Source organism: Lissotriton helveticus, chromosome 3_1 (genome assembly GCF_964261635.1).
Source record: "Lissotriton helveticus chromosome 3_1, aLisHel1.1, whole genome shotgun sequence".
Taxonomy (NCBI): Eukaryota; Metazoa; Chordata; class Amphibia; order Caudata; family Salamandridae; genus Lissotriton; species Lissotriton helveticus.
In genome coordinates, this window is record NC_136061.1 from 687,741,618 (window position 1) to 687,761,314 (window position 19,697).

General features: G+C 43.4%; 1 protein-coding gene and 1 pseudogene across 2 annotated transcripts in view; one reads left to right on the plus strand and one right to left on the minus strand.

The window, feature by feature from the left end:
- Positions 1–19,697, minus strand: part of VPS13C (vacuolar protein sorting 13 homolog C) — a 2,773,485-nt gene that overhangs the window by 1,009,003 nt on the left and 1,744,785 nt on the right. For both annotated transcript variants that reach the window (XM_078680824.1, XM_078680823.1), the window contains exon 61: positions 11,788–11,952. In XM_078680824.1, the coding sequence (XP_078536950.1) occupies positions 11,788–11,952 (165 nt within the window). The remainder of the gene's footprint in view (positions 1–11,787; positions 11,953–19,697) is intronic.
- Positions 18,215–18,362, plus strand: LOC144825708 (5.8S ribosomal RNA; annotated as a pseudogene).

The following is a 19,697-nucleotide window of genomic DNA, read 5'->3' on the forward strand; positions in this document are numbered from 1 at the left end:
GCTGCACAGTTGCAGACTTTTCAAGATGTCCGGTCCCACGTGTCTCGTCGCCTCCACGGATCTCAGCTATGCTGCAGTCGTTAAGAGAGGGTCAGAGAGGTCTGGAAGTCTGGGTCTTGTCAGGCTCTGTGCTCGGGTTCCAGCGGGAACGTCGACAAAGCAAGCCCTTGATTTGCTGGATGGTGCCTGGTTGCCCAGGGTGGTCACTCCTTGGCCACAAGGGAGATTCTTCAGTCTTCAGCTTCAGCAGAACGTCGAAGGTCCAGAGTTTCGTTTCAAGTTTCAGTTCAGGATCAAATCTAAAGTCTCAGGGCTCGGTTCCTACTTTTATACAACTAAAAGGGGCTGGATTACTTTCTAGGTCCCTCCTATGGGTGGGACAAGGAAGGGGGATGGTTACACCCCCTTTCCTTTGTCCAGTTTCGTACCAGAGCTGGGGCTGGAGTGCCCCAGCAACCGGTTTGAACTGGGGTGTGCATGAAGCACCTAGTGTGCCTCAGGAGGTGTCTCAATCTATTCAGCCCTCCCTGTCCCAATACACAAAGTCCTGTCTGGGGTGGTGCTCGCACCTCTCCAGGCAGGAAACCTATTGTCCAAACCTCCGTGACTGGAAGGACTCCCAGCAGCAGGAGGTCAGACTTGTGTCTGTGGCAGCAGCGACAATTTTGTGACGCTGGGGCTCTGGTTAACTTTAACCAGGATAGTCAGCAACAACATGTCTTCTCCCTCTAGAAGGGTGGAATGTTACCCCCGTTGCCAGAATTGGCGAGGGGGCAGTATTCCAAAGCGTAAGACACCTTACACGACATGTTTTGATAAAACCAAACCAGAGTTAGCATTTAACCGCGAGGTTCATAATGCACTTAAGAGTATATGGTATGGCAATATCATAGAACAGCTATAAGGACATGGTTCCAAAAGCTGCAGACAGGCTCAGCTCATGCTAGAGCACCATCTCACACATAACCAAGCACTCTGCCTCCAGGATTGTTATGGCCTGCCATAGGAGTGACTTATAGGTTACTGTGTGTCTATATATAAGGGTAGATATAGGAATACTATACCTAAGCAAGGGGTGATTACACAACCTTGCCCCAGCTGAGTGATCAGCCAGTTGTGTCAGTTTGAGTGGCCAGCCAGGGGTGGCATAATACATGCTGCAGCCCCTAGTAGGCCTTGGTTACACCTATGCCCTGAGTAACTAGGGTACACTTCTACAGGGGCTGACAAGGTGAACCAATTCCCAATTGTGTATGTACCTAGAGTACATGGTGTGAATTTAGAGAGAGTGCATCTTGGCTGTGGGTCTGATTAGCAGGCCCACAGCCACATCTAGGTCGAAAACCAGTAAAGCAAAAGCAAAAAGTGGGGGTGACCATAGGAAGCAGACCCTACTCTCCTACACTGAACAATGACCGGGAGCAAGCAAGTAGCGGTTGCACTGTGGGCAGGAGGCATGAGTGCATACTGTTGTCACACTCCATTTTTCTGTAAGCCAATCACATAGGATGAGGTACGCACGCACTAACACAAAAAGCAATTAAAGCCAATTTTTTAGCCAGTCAACCAAAAGTGCTTTTTTCCACATAAATCAAAAACGTAACCTATTTGTGAAACAAAAAGTCCAGTCTGGCTAGACTGCTGTGTTGGACCTCCAAGTAGTGTGAATGACAACCTGACCCAAGATGGCTGAAATGTAGCACGATCACCGATTTTGGTGTTGATCTCACAATAGGTCAGCCATCTTGTGGTCTGGCTCTTGTGATGAGCATTCAAAAAATTATATTCAATTGGACAGTCACAACAGGGCAAAACTTTCACTTGAAAGATGACAAAAACAATATAAAAAATCTGTAATGCTGCAAATAAACAAAAATAGATGGTTATCTCTATACAATGCATGCATTGGAAGGTAGTGATTGTGAGAAAAACTGTGATGTGACAGTGCACGTAGGAGGCTGGCTTAGTATATGGTGTACACTTAAGTAAAACATCCTGCACTAATCTAGACAACCCTTATGGTGATTTTAGTGGTCTTAGACAACCATCAACGCTCTCACAGTGGTAGCTGTGGAGAGCATCCTTCAGGCTTAGTCCAGAATGAGTGTTAAGCAGCTCGTTTTACCAGTACTAATCATGCAGTGTAGGTTAAACAAAAAAAGAAGCACACAGTGTAGTTTTAAAAATAGTAATATTTATTATACAGCCTCACTAACACATTGTTATATCTCCTACTGAGATATAAACACAATACACAATATTTTAACAGGAGAATAGGTAAATAGCACAAATACACAGTGGTCTCCAGGGGGAGACCAAACCATATACTAATAAAGTGGAATGCGAACTGCGACTGAAGTCGAGACTTGACACAGAAGACTTAGAAGAGCTGAGGGCCAAAGTAACCCCACGGAAGCCGTGTGGAGTGGAAACACAGCTGCTTACTCAATGCAAGTCAATGGGGAAGTCGTGGTTGCAGTTTTCAAGAAGAAGGATCCTTCAAAGAGGACCCTGAAGAAAACCCATGGAAGATGGAAGGTCAGAAAGTCACCCCACCATTGGATACCCCAGGAACCAGGATACATACACCAGGGAAGCCGAGTGTATAGGGGCGAAGTGACGTTGGACACTGCCATAGACCACAAAGGAGGATTTCAGCGAAGATGCTGCTGGCAAAGAAGGTGAAAAAGTCAGGTGGAGCGCAAGGGTGGATTCTTGAAGAGGAGTAACTGCAAGCAGAGGGGACTGAGTCTATGCCACTTAGGAGTGACCAGGAGGCACAGAAGACCAATGACCACCGATGATGGAAGATGCAGGAGCGTTGACAGTGACCTTCTCACTGCAGCTGTGAGGACCATGCCATGCTGTGGAAGGCCAGGAGTCGTTCACGAGCTGTCCCAGATCAGAAGTCTAGAACTAGGGGGACGTGTCCAAAGGGAGCACCAACAAGCCTTGGCAGCAGCAACAGATGTGGATAACGAAGAAGGTGCAGTGTTGGGACCAGCAAGGTCCAAGAGATTTACCAAGTTCAGGAGAGTGAGAACAAGCCCTGTCCAAGCAGAAGAGCATACTGGAGCCACAGACGACCCTCAAGGGAACCCAAAGGCCGAAGGCACAGGAGTCGCAAGAGGACCTCTAGTAGCTCACCAAAGATGCAGTCCGGCAGTGCAGAGAATGTGGTGAGGATGAAGATCTTGGCAGGAAGAGATGCTGGAAGCTGGAGTTTCTTGAGGCCAGAAGATCTCTGGAGAATAGAGTCAACAAGCCTTTACAGCTGCAACTCGACGCAGTGCACAGGGGTTCTGTTCCAGCGGTTCTGACGAGGGATGCTGGCCTCAAACTCAATGAGAAGATAGTGCAGGCCACAAGGGAGGTGTAGAACCACCACCTTTGTGGATGGGCCTTGCAAAATCCGGAGGACGTCAGGAGCAGTAGACCGGTCAGCTTAGTTGCAGTGCCTGCAGATGCAGGGGAGTGACTCTTTCACTCCAAGGGATATTCCTTTGTATGTCTTTGATACCCAAAGGCCTGGAGAAGAACCTGGATGAAGCATAGGCACAGACAAAGCAGATGACTGGCAGGACGACGAGACCAGGAGCAGCAGGATTCTTCCCAGATGGAGTCTCGGTTCCCTAAGCGTCCAACAAAGTCAAAAGTGCTCAGACGGTACAAGTAGAAGTGGTTTTGGATCTGAATCTTGTTCCACAACAAATCTGAAGAGCAACCCACAGGTAAGCCCTTAAGTAACCATGGAAAGCGATGGGAGGATTCAGGGGGTCCCTCCCAGAGGAGGGGCTGGACAGAGGGAAGGATACTCCCATGTCCTTTGTCCAGTTTTGTGCCAGAGTGGAAGCCAATGGCTCATTGAACTGTTTCAACTGGACTGTGCAAGGAGGGCACCAAATGTGCCCTTCAAAGTAGTCCGGCGGCCTTGGCAAGCGCCCAAGCCAGTACACTAAGTCCTGTCCGCGAGGTGGTCACACCTCCTTGTGACAAGAAACGTATTGTTCTAGCTTCCCCTGCTCGAGCCTGGATCCACTTGAGGAGGGCAGAATCCGGTCTGTGGTCGACAGCAGCACTAGCTTGCCGTTGACCCTGAAAGGCTGGTATTGTGAGTACATGATATACTACATCCAACACTGGAATAAGTGTTGGGGTAGGATTCCAACATGTTTGATACCAAACATGACCTGTTTTGGTGCAGCCAATCGTTGGTTAGACATTTTGTAATTGACTTGATGTCCACTTTATGTATAAAATGGCTGACCGCACTTACAAAGCCTGGAGAATCGCCTCCAGGTTTTGTAGGGGGGTGTCCTGCTCATGAAGAGCACCCTCACACTTATAACCTAGCACCCTGCCTTCAGGATTGAAAGGCCTACCTTAGGAGTGACTTATAGGGTTTAAGTGCAGTGACCTCAGCTATAAGGAAACCTATACTATACCTGTTGTGAGTGGTACTAGCACCAGCTCACATAGGCTCCAATGGCAGGACTTAACAGTTTGAGTGGTCTTTCATGGGTGGCATAATACATGCTGCAGCCCATGGGAGACCCTTGGTGTACCTATGCGCTAGGTACCTTAATACCATACACTAGAGAGTTAGAAGGGTACACCAGTAGCCAATTAGGAAGGTACCTAAGTACTAACCTTAGTCCAATTTAGGGAGAAAGCACAGTAACTGGGGTCTTGAATAGCAGGATCCCAGTCAAACTAGTCCAAAACACACTGAAACTAGGCAAAAGTGGGGGTAACCATAGCAGAATGATCCTACCTTCCTACAAATGCATTTTCCTAAGTATAACCTGCAGCACATATCCTAACCTTAAGATTTTCAAAGACGTGTGTGATACCATTAAGTACTACTCTTAAATTGCAAGATGATACTGCTGCAAAGTGTTTTTTTTTTATTTAGGAGATTTAACTTTGTCAAAAATATTAACATTGACTCAATCCTCTTTAGGTCATTTTTATTAATATTCAAGAAAATAGTAGGAGCAATTAATGTTATACAATTTTACAAGCTAACTCATTAAGGCAAAATATCACTGTAAAGCATTTCCTGTCCCCTTCTCTACAATTACTTGTTCAAATGCTCCGTACAACAATTGTAGTATTCCTAACACACTCAGCCAAATTTATACTTGGGATATCAACCAGGAGAACAATACTTTTACATTCATCCTCTAATATACTCAAACATCAAACCATAGTGGCTTACTTATACTTTACAGCAAGGTGCAAAGAACAACCCCAAGCTGGGGCTTTGGGTATAAGATCAGGCCCTTTTAAATACTCATCATACACCCTTGTCAGGAAGCGTTGTCCTTCATTCTCTATTATTGACACTCCATTAGCAGGTTCATCCAATCTCGCATCTTAAATGCAGATATTATTTAGACAGTTTTGGGTGGGTGAAAACAAAAGTCTTCTCTCCCTCTAGAACTCTAAAGTTTAGAAGAAAAGAGGAGAGAGAGGCCGCTAGTGCTGGAGACAGCATCTTTGTTATAACATGTAATTCATGACCTACACCAGTCTTATGTGACAAACTTACTGGCAAACATGAACCCATAATCCATCTACAACCAAGTCTCTCTTTTAGGCTACGGCTCTCAAAATTTTCTCTCTTTGCCCATAGTTCCTCTAGATATCAAAATAGGACCAAGTCCTGCTCTTCGCTCTTCAAGACTTTGACTTAGCAAGCAAATCTTTATCGAAACAAGGATCTCTGTATAATGGACTTCTCCAAATACTACTGAATCAAGACAGTGGCTCATCCCTTTCCTCAGGCTCCCAGAGTCAGAGAGGTATGGCATCCCAAGATATGCGACTTGAATGACAACTCCTTTTCTATGCACTCCATTTTTGATTCCATGTCATCAACCTCTGAGAATGTTGGGTTCTGTTCTCAAATTCTTTCTTCACATTTTCTGTTGCTAATGCTTTGAGGTCAAGCATGCCAAAACATTAATGAGATGGCTTGCCACTGGTTTCCATTTTTCATATGTTGTTTTGTATGTTCTTAATTCAGTGAGAGGATGTCTAAAGTTCTATTAAATAGCCAGGGTCGGACTGGTCTATAGGGCAATCAGGCATTGCCCGATGGGCTGGTCTGACAGATCAGTGTGTGGGGTGCTTTTTTAACAGTTGTGATCTTGTTTTATGGCCAGGTGGGCCAGTTTTTACTTTTGATTTTCCTGACATTACTTAAAAAATTGTCTGCATCAAACACAAGTGCCTGCAGTCTTCCGTACCTTGCAAAATACCCACGTAGCATGTGTCTATAAGTTTAAAATTGGCCTGATTTGCAAATGTGGGTCACTTTTTTAGTTATCTGGTTTGCTAAAGGTGGGCCACTTTTAATTTGTTCCTGGGCTGTTCATTTGTCTCAGTCCGACCCTGATTGTAGCCATATTTAAAGTTTCCCATGAGTATGGGCAGTTCCAGACTGTCCTTGCTCCAACTCCCCCTCTCCTTGTTTCGCTGTGCGGCAAGAATTGATCTGCCTGGACGGTAAATCGTTTTTACGTTTAATAGATGACATCTCAACCCAACAGGGAAGCCAGTGTATGTTTTGCCTCCTCCCACACTCTCCCGGCCATAAAACAACAGGTGGCAATCACCAAGTCACCACCTGGTGTGCTTCGTGATCTCAGTGTTCACAACTGCTAAAAAAAGCCATGGCTTACCACAAATGTCTTCTTTATTGGTTGATTCCACCTGTGGGACTCACCTGTGGTTCCCAGACTCCTGTGTAGATTTCATGACAAAAGCAGTGTCCATTGCTCAACTCAGTCTGCAGCTAGGGCATTCCAATAAGATCTGCACCAGGTTAATGCTTTCTGCATCCCACTTCACTAGCTACCTTGGAGCGTTATACTGCAGTTTCAAGATGGCTTAAATCACCCCCTGAGGGACAACAAATCCTCCTTGCAACTGTATAACCCCAAATTCAGACACAAGCAGGACCGTCAGGAAGAGACGGCTCAGAGAAGCGAGCCCCACATGAAGTCTATGGGCCCATGACCATCTTCAAGCCTGATCAGCTCCCCACCCCCCACGCCATCCAGGTCAAATACAGTGTTGCTTTTGGCAAAATTTAGGAATATGTTAATTGTACAGGGCATTAAGCATTCTTGTTTCTATATGCAATACTTGGAGTAGTCAAAATTCTTCTCAGCTATCAAATGCTGATGTTAGATGGTTAGGTACGTTTTCCTCTCAAGTAGGTGTACAAGCCCAACATTACATCAGCGTGATCTTGATTAATATCTCACTCATTTATTCAGGTCCTACATTCTACTACTGTTGGATATTTTTTCTCCGGTCAGAATGGTAACAATATGCGTATCATCATGGTGGTTAACCAGCTCTACAATCTTTTTGATATCAGCATATTATAACTCATATTTTTCTTTAAGCATTTTTTATTAAAGATCCGATGGCAGTTTCACGTTTACAAAGAGATCATAATTTTGATATACAACAAAATACAAAAAAAAAAAGGTGGATTACCTATAGTCTGCACCCCTTTTCTAAACCCCAATGCAGCATCCTCTCAGGAATCTTACTAAGTTGCAATTTCTCCCAACACGTGTACAGTTGAGAAAGTAGGGTATGAGAATGTTGCAATTGGGTTCCGTCTATTTAGTATCTTGATTTTTTGATCATACGGTTTTGGACATTTTACTGTGGGTGAGTCTCAGTATGTGTCTCACCCACTGTAATGGCATGGCAAATTGACTGTGCATGTTTACCACCAGTATCTCACATCACATAGATGCATGAATGACTGACTCTCTCTTTGTATGTGTTTTGAAGACAGCATATGTGCAGGACTGTATGAGTGGATGAGTGTGTATATGTGTGTGTTAGTGAGTGAATGACTGTTTCAGTAGTGTCTTTATCAGTAACTACATATGTTTTAATCTAGTATATGTGAGTATTGATGTATAAAAGTGAGTACATGTGAGAGTAAGAGATTGTAAGAGTTCCTGTTTAAATAAGTATGTGTTTCTATAAGCGATTGTTTAAGAGAGTAAGTATGTGTAAGTTTCCTTAGAAGTGAGGTGATAGTGTGTGTATAGCTGTATATGCAAATAAATGGATGCTCAATAGTTTATTTGCATGTGTGAGTATGTGTGAGAGTATCTTTAGGATGACTGTCGGTGTGTAAGAGGATGTATAGGTGTATCACTTCATATGAAGAGTGAGTATATGTATGAGTGACTATATAGAACTGTTGGTGAATGAGTGCATGAGTATATAGATGGTGGAATAATTGAATTGGTTGTTGTAACTGGTATGGCTATCTGCATTTTTTTGAAAATGTTAGTTTTTATTTTTGAATATGTGTTTCAAGGGTTACATTTCAGTGAAAGGAGGTCTGTCACTCTGTCACAAGGATGGTGTCATCGGTGATGTCATGAGTGATGTCACTGACCATGTCATGAGTGATGTAATATGTGATGTCATCAGCAGTGCATTGCACGCGCAAGTTATAGTGAGTCCAACTAACTATAACGTGGGAATTTCAATGGTTTTATGCAAGTAAAATTTCCAGCTGACTATAACTGGTGTGAAACCTATGTTTTTTTCAGTGAACTTAATAGGTTTTTTAAATGCTAATTCCTAACTATAACTGGTGTGAAACCTATGGTTTTTTCAGTGAATTTCATAGGTTTTTTAAATGCTAATTCCTAACTATAACTGGTGTGAAACCTATGTTTTTTTCAGTGAATTTCAAAGGTTTTGTAAATGTTAATTCCTAACTATATATAGGGCCGCAAACCTATGAAATTTAATATTTTTTATAATGAATCCTATATTGTATATTTATATAATAATATATATATTTTTTTTTTGCCGTGGAGCGCTCCCGGGGCGCGTACCGGGGAGCACCCCGGTCAGCGCAATTTTGCGGTGCGTACCGGGGAGCGTCCCGTTACCGCTATTGCCGCGAACGAAAACATCCTCGTGACGTATCGCGTAGCCGCGTCCGCGTGATACGTACGGCGTAAGCATGCCCGGAAGCACCCACGCGCATACGAACGCACTACGTAAGCGCCCCGGGACGTGCCCCGGGGCGCGCCCAAACATCTTGACGTATCGCGTAGCCGCGTCCGCGTGATACGCACGGCGTAAGCGCACCCGGAAGCACTCGAGCACATACGATCGCGCAACGTAAGCATCCGACGCGCTTACACGACGCGCCCCGGGGCTCGCCCCTGGGCGCGCGTAAGCGCGTCGGGTCATGTGACCTGAAAATAACACTTTTCATTGGTCCAGGACATTTTTTTTCCAAATGATGTAAGCCCCCACCTTTTTTCCTTATTCTGACTTTGTCCTTTGACTGAGGAAGGCCTGTTTGGAGTTCTGTGACTAATATTTCGTACTTTAAAATGGCTACAGTAGCAGCAGCAGCTGGAGCATCTGCACCACCACCACCACCACCAAGAGGACCACCACAACATCACATTGGTGGTCAAGAAGAAGAAGAGGAGGAGGAGGAGGAGGAGGAGGAGGAGGAGGAGGAGGAGGAGGAGGAGGAGGAGGAGGGGAGTGGGACATTCCTGCCAGAAGACAATACCCCATATAGGCCAAAGCAGCACATTGTATGGTTTTTTTTCCATCCCAGAGGGCAAGAAGAAAGTGAATGCGCCATAGGTGACTTGTCAAATCTCTGGCTCTGAACTTTCAAGGGGGAACCCTTATAAGAAATATTCATTTGGCAATAACACCATGATTCGGTACATGCAGCGCAAGCATCCCAACAACTATGCTGCGGCAGAGGTGAGACAACTGGCCAGTAACCCTCCCCAATCTTCACCCAGCACCTCCAAAAGAAAGCAACCCACTCCATCGGGACCAGAGACAAGGGAGATGGTCCCAAACATACAACCACAGTTTGGTGAATTCAAGATCACTTGTATTTTTTGTGGTAAGACCATCACCTATGGTGAGCAGAGCATAAAGCTCATCAACCGTGCTGGTGACAACCACAATTGCCCCAAAAAAACATAATTTTTTCCTTATTTTTTTTTGCTCCGTTGAGCCGTTTACAATTCCCTGTTTTTTGTTTCTCCCCATAAAAATAACCCAAAAAATATAAAATAGTTCACAAAAGCCAAAAAAAGTACAAAATGTTCAAAAAAACATTAAAAAAAATATAAAACAACAAAAAGAAGAAAAAAACCAGTTCTTTTTAGAACTACCTCCAATTTATAAAAAAAGGCTAAATTTTTTTAAAAAATCTGTCATTCTTTTTTCCCCCATGGTACGCTCCCCGGTACGCTCCCCGGTGCGTGTACCGGTCGCGCCCCCCGCGCAAATCGAATTTTTTTATTTTTTATTTTTGTCCCGCGGGGCCCTTTTATAGCCCTCACATCAAATCTAGGGGGTCGGCGGGAGTCTACTCTGCCCCCTTATGGTCATTTCCCCCTTTGTTTTTGCCACCTCTTGTGTCTCGATCCTACCGAGACACAAGATGGCGGCCGCTCCGGACTGTTTGGAATGTTTACAGACACCCGAGAGCCAATCAGCTTTCCGCGCGCGAACTCGCGTAGCGCGCTGGTACGCGCCCTGGTGCGCGTACCGGGGCGCGCTTATAGATATATATTTTTTTTTAACCTAAATTACTCAAAATCCACTGGAGCACATATCTTGAGACATAGCAAAGGCGCATCAGGCTACCAGTCCCTACAATTTTGCCAAGTTTGGTGGAAATCCATTCAGCCGTTCGGGCTAAAAGTGAGTCCAACCGCCCTATGGAAATTAACCTGGAGAAAACACCTTTTGGGACCCCCCTTTCATCTTGGCCCCCGCTTGACGAATCCCCCCCAAACTTTCAGGGAAGGAGCAGAGCGGAGCGGGCCATCTTCTTTGAGAAATTCGCGAAGATTCATCCACCGGCGCAAAAGTTATTCCCAATAGAATGTTGCGGATTTCCTATGGAAGGAAGATCCTAACTATAACTACCTACTGGCGACCGCCAGTAGGTAATATATATATATATATATATATATATATATATATATATATATATACGCACAACTATCTCATGAGAGCATCATTGTTTCTAATTATATCTAAGTGAAAGTCTAACTCCAAATATATCAATTTCAGCAGAGGATAAGCATTTCAGTCAGTCCTCAGAAAACAGACAGCTGACAGCTCCGGTGGCTAAATTAGATATCTACGAAGGAAAACTGTGAACCCACTTGCCAGCAATGTATCTTTCTTAGGCGTCATAGCTGCATACTGAAAGATAAACTTCCTCTCCTATTTCTTTCGTGTTTTGAGTGTATCAATATCTCAGGCTCTTTTTACTCTGAGCTATCATTCTTCAGGGTAAGAGTAACCACAAAGTGACCTTTAGGATGTGCAGTGGGCAAGTTTTATGGGCAGGTCTTGCACTCACAACAACAGACATAGTGCTCAGGTGCAGTCACTGTAAAGAGTATGAGCCAAAAAAAAAATTACAATTCTTACTAATACATCCGTAAATAAAAGACACTTGAGTCCCTGTATTAAGTTGTGTTGATAAGAGTATTATTTGTGTTTTCTCCAAACGTCAAAGCCAAGCCACCCGTTTGACAGTTATTTGTGATCTCATGCATGGACATCATTTAGTAGTTGCCAGAGAGAGCGATGCTGACAACAACAAAACCTCAAAACAACCTCAAAACTAAACCATTCAACTTGAGACGAAAGTTCTTAAACAAATTTAAAACAGATTAATAGAACATTTATTCAAACTATTTCTGTGCTATGTCTTTCACAAATTACCTCTGACGAGGTGATGTAATTCCATTTCCTACTTGGCAAGGAGCCATCAAGCAGAACCTCTCCAACTTCCAGCTCAAAGGAGCTTCTGTTCACCAGGGTGTAGAATGGGGTCATTGTAACGATTTTGGAAAGATTAAAACTGCTCATTTTGATGCTCACACCAACCTACAAAAATGGAAAAAAGATTTGTAAAAGTGAAATTAGTGACATAACCCGATACACTTCTATATAAATTAATAAAAGTAGTCGTCATTGAGAACGGATTGTTCTATCAGAGCTCAGATAATAAGGACGTTATCAGACAAATAAAGGATAAATGGAGAAACAACGAAAAAATGAAAGGAGTCAAAAATCATCATGACAATTTTAATGTTTCCAAACACAGCTACAGTTTAGACAATTCAGTATAATTATAAGCATAAATAAAGTTAACAATTATAAATAATTTATGGTTGAAAAAACGTTAGCAATAAAGCAAAGTGATCTGTGGTTTCTGGTGAGGCTTGCAATGTACAAATAGCTTATGCAATCAACTTTAGCACAATCAGACTTAATTATAAAAGCTTAAACGCATCTCTAGAACTCATTGAAAAGCTAAACGACCAATAGATGCCTTAAGCCAGAGGTGGTCACGTAATGAATCTACTTTATTCTCCATCAGACATTCTAGTCCATCTGTAAATTTAGCAAGGTCGACCTCTCTAACAAAGGTGGCTGCTGCCAATGTAAAAAATAAAACTCCACTATTAAGCACCTACGGTTATACTGCCCGAATTGGGGAATTTACTGAAGTAAGATCCCTTACTACATTGCCATCATCTTTGCACTTGATATAGAAAGATTGTCACTAAAATAACTTCTTAATTACTAATTTAAACCAGGCTTTCTAGTATCCAAACAATAAACACAGCTACTGGACGCTTTCATTGCTGCTGCATGTCAGAAGATGGCGACAAGCTACAGAACTCCAGGCCCACCTTCGGTCTCCTACTGCTGAAGCTCTATAAGCCTCAACCTCAAAAATAAGATTCTCAACAATTTAAAAGGCATATGATCACCATTAGTGAGGTATCTAAATGGGACAACGCCACCTGCAAAGGAAGCATCAGTAAAACGTCAAAAAACAAGGAGGAAATTCAGAAGCCTCCATAAAATAGGAAAAGAAATGTATTAATTATTTATAACCACAGAATTATATAATATCCTTTGCAATTTAGAAATGTACTTAAATGCCTTGGATGAAGTTCCTGTTTTCTCCTTTTTAAGGTATCCATCTCTTATTCACAATACCTTCTATCACACGACCCTCCCCCTTAGATGTTCCAAACACTTTCCATCATATACTGAGTAGTGCAATACGCTCTTTTACTGCCTAACCCCGTTCAGGGTTCATTTCACACTGCAACGCCTCCCTCATTCCTGGCCACTGGTTCTTTGTCTAAATTCTACTCTTTAATACTCCCACTGTCTTCCAGCTTATTTCAATGTGTAATTTGTTTTGTTATTTTCCAAAAATAATACACATGATACAAATAAAACATAACTTTCAGGGAATAATATACTTCTGAGCAAAACCAAACATATACCCTATTTTTTTTTTAAACAAATACAAAGTTGGTAAAAAATGTTCATCAACGTGATGTAGCTTTAAGCAGGACAGTAATTTAGTGGACTTTGGATGTGAAATTACAAATTTAAGAATGATCGAAATAAGACTATTAAATGCAAAGTTATGATCATGTTTGACAGATTTAAAAGCCTGGTATTTAAATATAAATATAAGAAAATAAACATTCTTAATATGAATTACTGGATTTGTAAAGTGCACAGCTACTCAAAGAGTGCCCCAGACCTAGGAAACCGAATGCCCAGCTATTGGAGCCTTACAGTGAGGTGAACAGAAATGTACTCGGGGCTTTCCGCAAAAGTAAGTCATTTTGAATATCTCGGAGCCCTAAAAAAGATTGTTCGAAGCCCAGAAGACTAACACAGACAAAGAGGAGCCAACTCTCCTAGAGCTGCTGAATTGAGGGACCACAGTCAGGGGACACACAGAGGAACAAAGTGCTTGTTCTGGTCAATAAAGACGAATTCTCGACAAGAGATACTGCAGGGCCTGAATCGTAAAAAGTGTGATGCACCAACACCAGGATTTTAGCAAAATTCTCTTCCTAATTGGGAGCCAGTTAAGCTTGGTTATTGAGTTGACATGGAGGCACAACAGGGTAGTTTCAAAAGAAGATGTACTGCTTCATTTAGGATCACTTCTAAAAGCTTAGAAAGAAAATCTGGGAGGCCCAGGAAAAGAACATTAGCATAATCCAGCTTAGATGTAAATAAAGCATGGATTAGTTGGGCCTCAAATGGCAACAAATGAAAGTATTTCTTAAGTGCCTTTAGGATAGAAAACACGATCCTACAATCGCAGAAATTTGAGATTAAAAGGAGGGTTGGTGGTCAAATTTTACAACCAAATTCAGAGCCTCCAATGCGGGATGGGGAAGGTGGAGGAAATACCGCTGGTTAGCAGCTGTTGCACCAATCAATTAAATCAAGACCAAACAAGATTTCGGTTTTATCAGAATTGCACTAGAAGTTATTGTCTCACATTCAGTTAAAACCTTGCTTTAAAAGACTCTGGGGGTCCAGGGAGACATTCTCATACTTACGGAGAAGTTCAGCATCAAGAAGGAAATAATCTTAATGAGATAGTAGTCAACTAAGGCAGCTAATGGGTACATGTAGATGTTAAATAGCATTGGACTCCGGAACGAACCCTGCGCTACTGAGCTTAAAACTTTGGTGGTGTTAGAATAAGGAGCAGTCCAGACGGTTAGTTCTTTATGGCAGAGAAAAGAGCGAATCCAGTGAAACCAAGCAGCTCACTCCAATGTCACTGAGGCACTGTGAGAGATGTTTATATGACAGATCATATCAAAAGCTGGTGAAAAGTCTAATAAATTCATAGCAGCAATATGACGTTTTTAAACGTCAGCTTGCTGGAATAAAAAAATTCCAGGAATGCTGTTTCTGTACTATATCAAGGGCAAAAGTCTGACTGGGATGCAGGAGTCCATATCTCTCCAAATACTTGTAGAGTAGACTGTTAACAATTTTTTCCAACATTTTAGAAGCACTCAGTACAAGAGAGATATGTATAAAGCTGGCCAACTGGACCTATCTGGCAAGGGTTATTATTGTTTTTTTTTTTAGGAGGATTCACTTGAACCTGCTGACAAGAACAGAAGACTTGCGTTATTGTACAAAAATGTTTTAAAAAATGTTATACACTTGATTTATAATCTCTGAAGCTTGGGCTAGTACAGTGGGGGACAAGGGTCTAACAAGGAGAATGACTTACAACTCAAAATGGTCTTATTAGACTCCTTCAAATTAACTACCCGAAACTGAGACGCAGTACTGGCTGGTAGAAGGCAGAAATCGTCCTTCCACAGCAACATCAATGGTAGCCAGTCCTTAAGGCTTATAATTGATTCAGAATTTTGAAGATTTTTTTTTTTTTTAAAGCTAGTTTTGTGCACAAATCCAGACATGACTTAGTAGGTAGATTATCCTTTTGTGGTTGTTAAAATAAATGTATTTACAATTTTAAAAATCTCTTAAAGGGTTATTAGCAGTCAGATGGATTTCATCTCTAAGGAAAATGCTTTGAGCTGCCTTGATTATGGCATGATATTTCTTGAAAGCCTCCTCGTATTTGGCCTTATCAACTGGAACACCCTGCCTCCCTCGAATTCCCCTACAGTTTCTTTCAATGTTTTTTCTCCTCGGCTAATTGAACTGCAAACCATGAGGCAGAGAGGGTCCGTTTCTTAAGGGTGACTGTTTTCAGTGTGGAAAGCTTATCTACAGCTAGTTGCACCCACTGCCCGAGTATCAGCATTTAAATCACCTATAAAACTGGGTGTAGAGTTAGAGGAGATACGTTAACTCTGAGGACTTGAGTTCAGGTCAAGTCCACATACAAAATGCTTCTCACTGTTCTCTAAGCTGGATTTGATCCTAGTAGGCCAAGAAAAGGGGCTCAAACAATGATCTGACCAGGTAACCAAGTTAAGATTTTCTGCTAATAATGGGATGTTTGAAAATATCAGATAGGTTGTGTGCCCTGCGGCATGAGTAGGGGTGGTATTGGATAGAGGGAGATTCCGAGAAGCCAGTAAATCAATGAGTAAGGTGGCCTGAGGCTCACTCAGATTATCAACATGCAAATTAAATTCCTCACGAAGAGAGAAGTTGTGCATAATGCATTATCTAAGAGACAAGGCTCCATCTAATGATTTAAGAAACTCAATGGCATATACTGGAGAACAGTACACCATGGCTCCTGCAAAAGATATCTGAGGGGATAAAGAGATGGAAAAGCCCAAGGCCACTGACTCTCTCAAGTCTCGAAAGGTAAACGTGGAACATTTAAAATTCTGTTTATAGGCAAATGCTAGCCCACCCCACCTCTATCTTTCCTGTCCAGATAGACACAGGCACTTGGAAAATTCATCTGAATCTCTGTCATAAATAGAGCATCTATCTGGGTCTCCTACAGAAAGTTGCAAATATGCAATGCCTGTTTGTGGAAAGAATGAATATTAGAGCAGCTTTCAAATAAAAACCACCTCCTTGTTTAGCTTGCCTGCAGACACCCCCCCTTTTCTTGCCTATCATTATGTACACTGGCAGGAGTACTACACAACTCAAAAGGTATGTGAATGGGTACCAAACCATTCCATTGCGAGATTGCCTCCTGCATCCATCCAGAGGCCTCCGAATGAACAGCTCGAATGACAAGTAGCCGGGGCTCTAGCCTAGCTTTAGTGCCACAGCATAGCTCGTGAATGCCTTTGTTGGAATGTTGGATAGCTTGCTTTTGGCGCACCTTCAGCACTAGTAGTGCACATTCATTGCACTCTTTATCCAAGTAGTGCTCATCAAGCTCATTGGGAAACTAGAGCGCAGCATATGCAAAATGGCATCTCTAGTCGGCGCAAAGGAGCAAAACTGTCTGCCCAGCTACCAAGCTCTCACTTCCAAACACCAGAACGCAGCTAAGTCAACAAAACCAAGCTCCAAACAAAGCTAGCTGTGACCCTCACACTGGAACAGAACAGAAAACCATGAGGCTAAAAATCTGTACGATATAAGTCAAAACATTAGGCCAAAATTCGAAAATGTTAGGGCACTCAAATATCATACGCCAAAGAAATATAAGTATACGTTACTCACCTTCTTCAATGGGTTTTCTTGAAAATAGGATATTTTCTTACCAATGCACCATGTTTGATTCATCCAGTTTTTTACAACAGTACTGTGCCAAAGGGGGGATGAGTGTGATTCACAACAAATATAGAACTTTGCAATTTGCTGGTAACTAAGTGAAAATTCTACAAATGGTGGCATTAGCAGCAGTTAAGGTTTAATTGTTACGTACGTGATGCCCATTATTCTGACGGGCATATGGGACAGCAATGAAGAACAATTTGCCCAAGACAGACAGAAGTGGTGTAATAGTTAGGGCTGTGCAACATTATAATTAGGGGTCATTTAGTGCGCCTACAAGGTATGTGCACTATGTGCCTTGCCAAAATCACTAGCGATGTTTTGTGCTTAAAACACATCACTTCCATCATGTGACTCTGTGTTCCTAATTCCTACCTACCGCCTTTCAAAGCCCTTGCCTCTTGCTGCCAGATAATGGCTAACTTTGCCACTGGATTCAAGCAAGCCGGGCTGAAGACGGCTGGAATGCCAGAAACCGGTCCTCGGAAGCTTGTTTCCGGTCCAGGGAAGAAATGGCTTGGCAGTTCGGGACATGAGGCACAGGGTCAGACTGATTTGCATATAGCCATGTCTGAACTGGGGTGGCAGAGTGGGCTAAAGAACGGTGATGGATTAAACCCAGATCTTTTGACTGGGTGTGAGTGTTTGATTGATTCAGATGCTCTGTCCATCACCACCCCCTTTTGTACTGCTTTTGGCCGCCATAAGTGTGGCAGGGTATGCTCAGACGTGAGTCCCTTGCTCACTTTGCCACTGGATTCAAGACGACTGGAATGCCAGAAACCGGTCCTCGGAAGCTTGTTTCCGGTCCAGGGAAGGCATGGATTGGCAGTTCGGGCTGGACCGTTCCCATGAGGCCAGGATGGGATTTCACGACTCGTGCAGCCCTGTCCTGAGGGCCGGTGGTGGAATTGCCTGCCTCCAGTGCTGTGGGAGTCCTTTGCTTGCCTACCTGCCATGGCATCAGGGTGAGGCTCCTGGGCCAAGCCCCTGTAAATACTTTTTGAATCGTGGAGGGGAAACCTGATGGAGTGCTGGGCTGTCTTATGGTGCTCATGGAGGATGGCAGCCACTGACTTCCTCTCACCTCTACTGCACCAGCTGGTAGGTGAACGTTGTGAAAATTGCTTGTGACTCTTGGCTGTGGATCACTTAGCTGTCTTGTCAATGAAGAACATAGGTAGCTATGAGAAATATTGTGAATTGCACGATACAATGATCATCGACACGTTGAATGCAACTTGCAAGTTCCTCCTAGAGCTACATATGTTTGTGGTTGGCTTGAATGTCAATTTTCCTAAGGCTCTCCCAGGGCACAGTGGCAGCTGTCACATGGGTCTCTGCTCCCTAAATCCTCCCAAGGTAAGACACATGATCACCAGGTTCCACTATGGAGGTTTGCTGCAGGCATGCCCGGGTTTTCCCACCTTGGTGAGGTGGACGGTTGCCTGATCCTCCCTAAGCCTGAAAAACCTGAGGTGCCTGGCTGTGTGCTGCACATAAGTATGTGTGGTGTCCCACAACTGCCCATACGCACCACCTCAGGTGGCCACTTATGGGGCTGGGAAGGACCCCTGCCTGCCTGCGGCTGCTGCTTTTCATGCTGGTCCCTGCGGGCTTCGGTCTCGGATCTGGGAAAGGGTGTTCTATTGTGATCCACATGGGCGAAAGAGGGCCCTACCCTACTGCTGTTCAGAAAACTAGTCTGGCTCCATCACGCCTCAGCATCCGACTATGACCTCAGGGCAGACGTGGTGACCCTCTGAATTTAAGCATATTGCCAGGAAACTAAACGGATTCCCTCCGTAATGGCGAGGTGGGAGGGACAAGCCCAGAGAAGAATCCCTGCCCAGCGACAGGCACAGGAAATGTGGCATAGAGAAGACCGACCGCTGCATCTCTCAAGGGGCCCAAGTCCTTCTGATCAAGGATCACTCCAAAGATGGTATTGGGCCAGTATGGGCCCCTGGCGCATCAGGATCAGTTCTTCTTGAAATCGGGTAGCTTGGAAATGCAGTAGGTAGTAAACTCCATCTGAGGCTAAATATGGGCACGAGACCGATAGCTAACAATGGAATGGAACAATGAGTCTAAAATGCGCACAAATCAGAGGGCCAATCAGAATGCTGTGGCACAACAAAGGTGAGCGCCAGCCCGCGCTGGCTAAGGTGGAATCCTGCTGTGGCCTTGTGGCGGGTTCACCATTGGCATGTCTCAACTGTTGGTGAGGTGGTGCATGAGCTTCTGCGATAGGATCTAAAAATGGTGATCTATGCCTGGGCAGGCCAGAGCCAGAGAAAACTCTGGTTGAGGTCTGTAGCAGTCCTGATTTTTAAATTGGTCGTCCTAACAGGAGTATATTAAAAACAGCAAACAGACGGCAGTGAAAAGAATTGATACAAGAGAGAAAAGCAAAACACTTGAAAATTATATTCATCATACATCCACTAATACTGAAAGCAACATTAATGATGAATCAGAAATATCAGAAGGAACGATAAAAGACAAAGACTATATAAACGGAAAACAAGAAACTAGGAATGTAACTGTCATTCTCCCTTCAAGACAAATGTATGTCTTACTTCCATAATTGACACTTTAACAAACATGGCCAG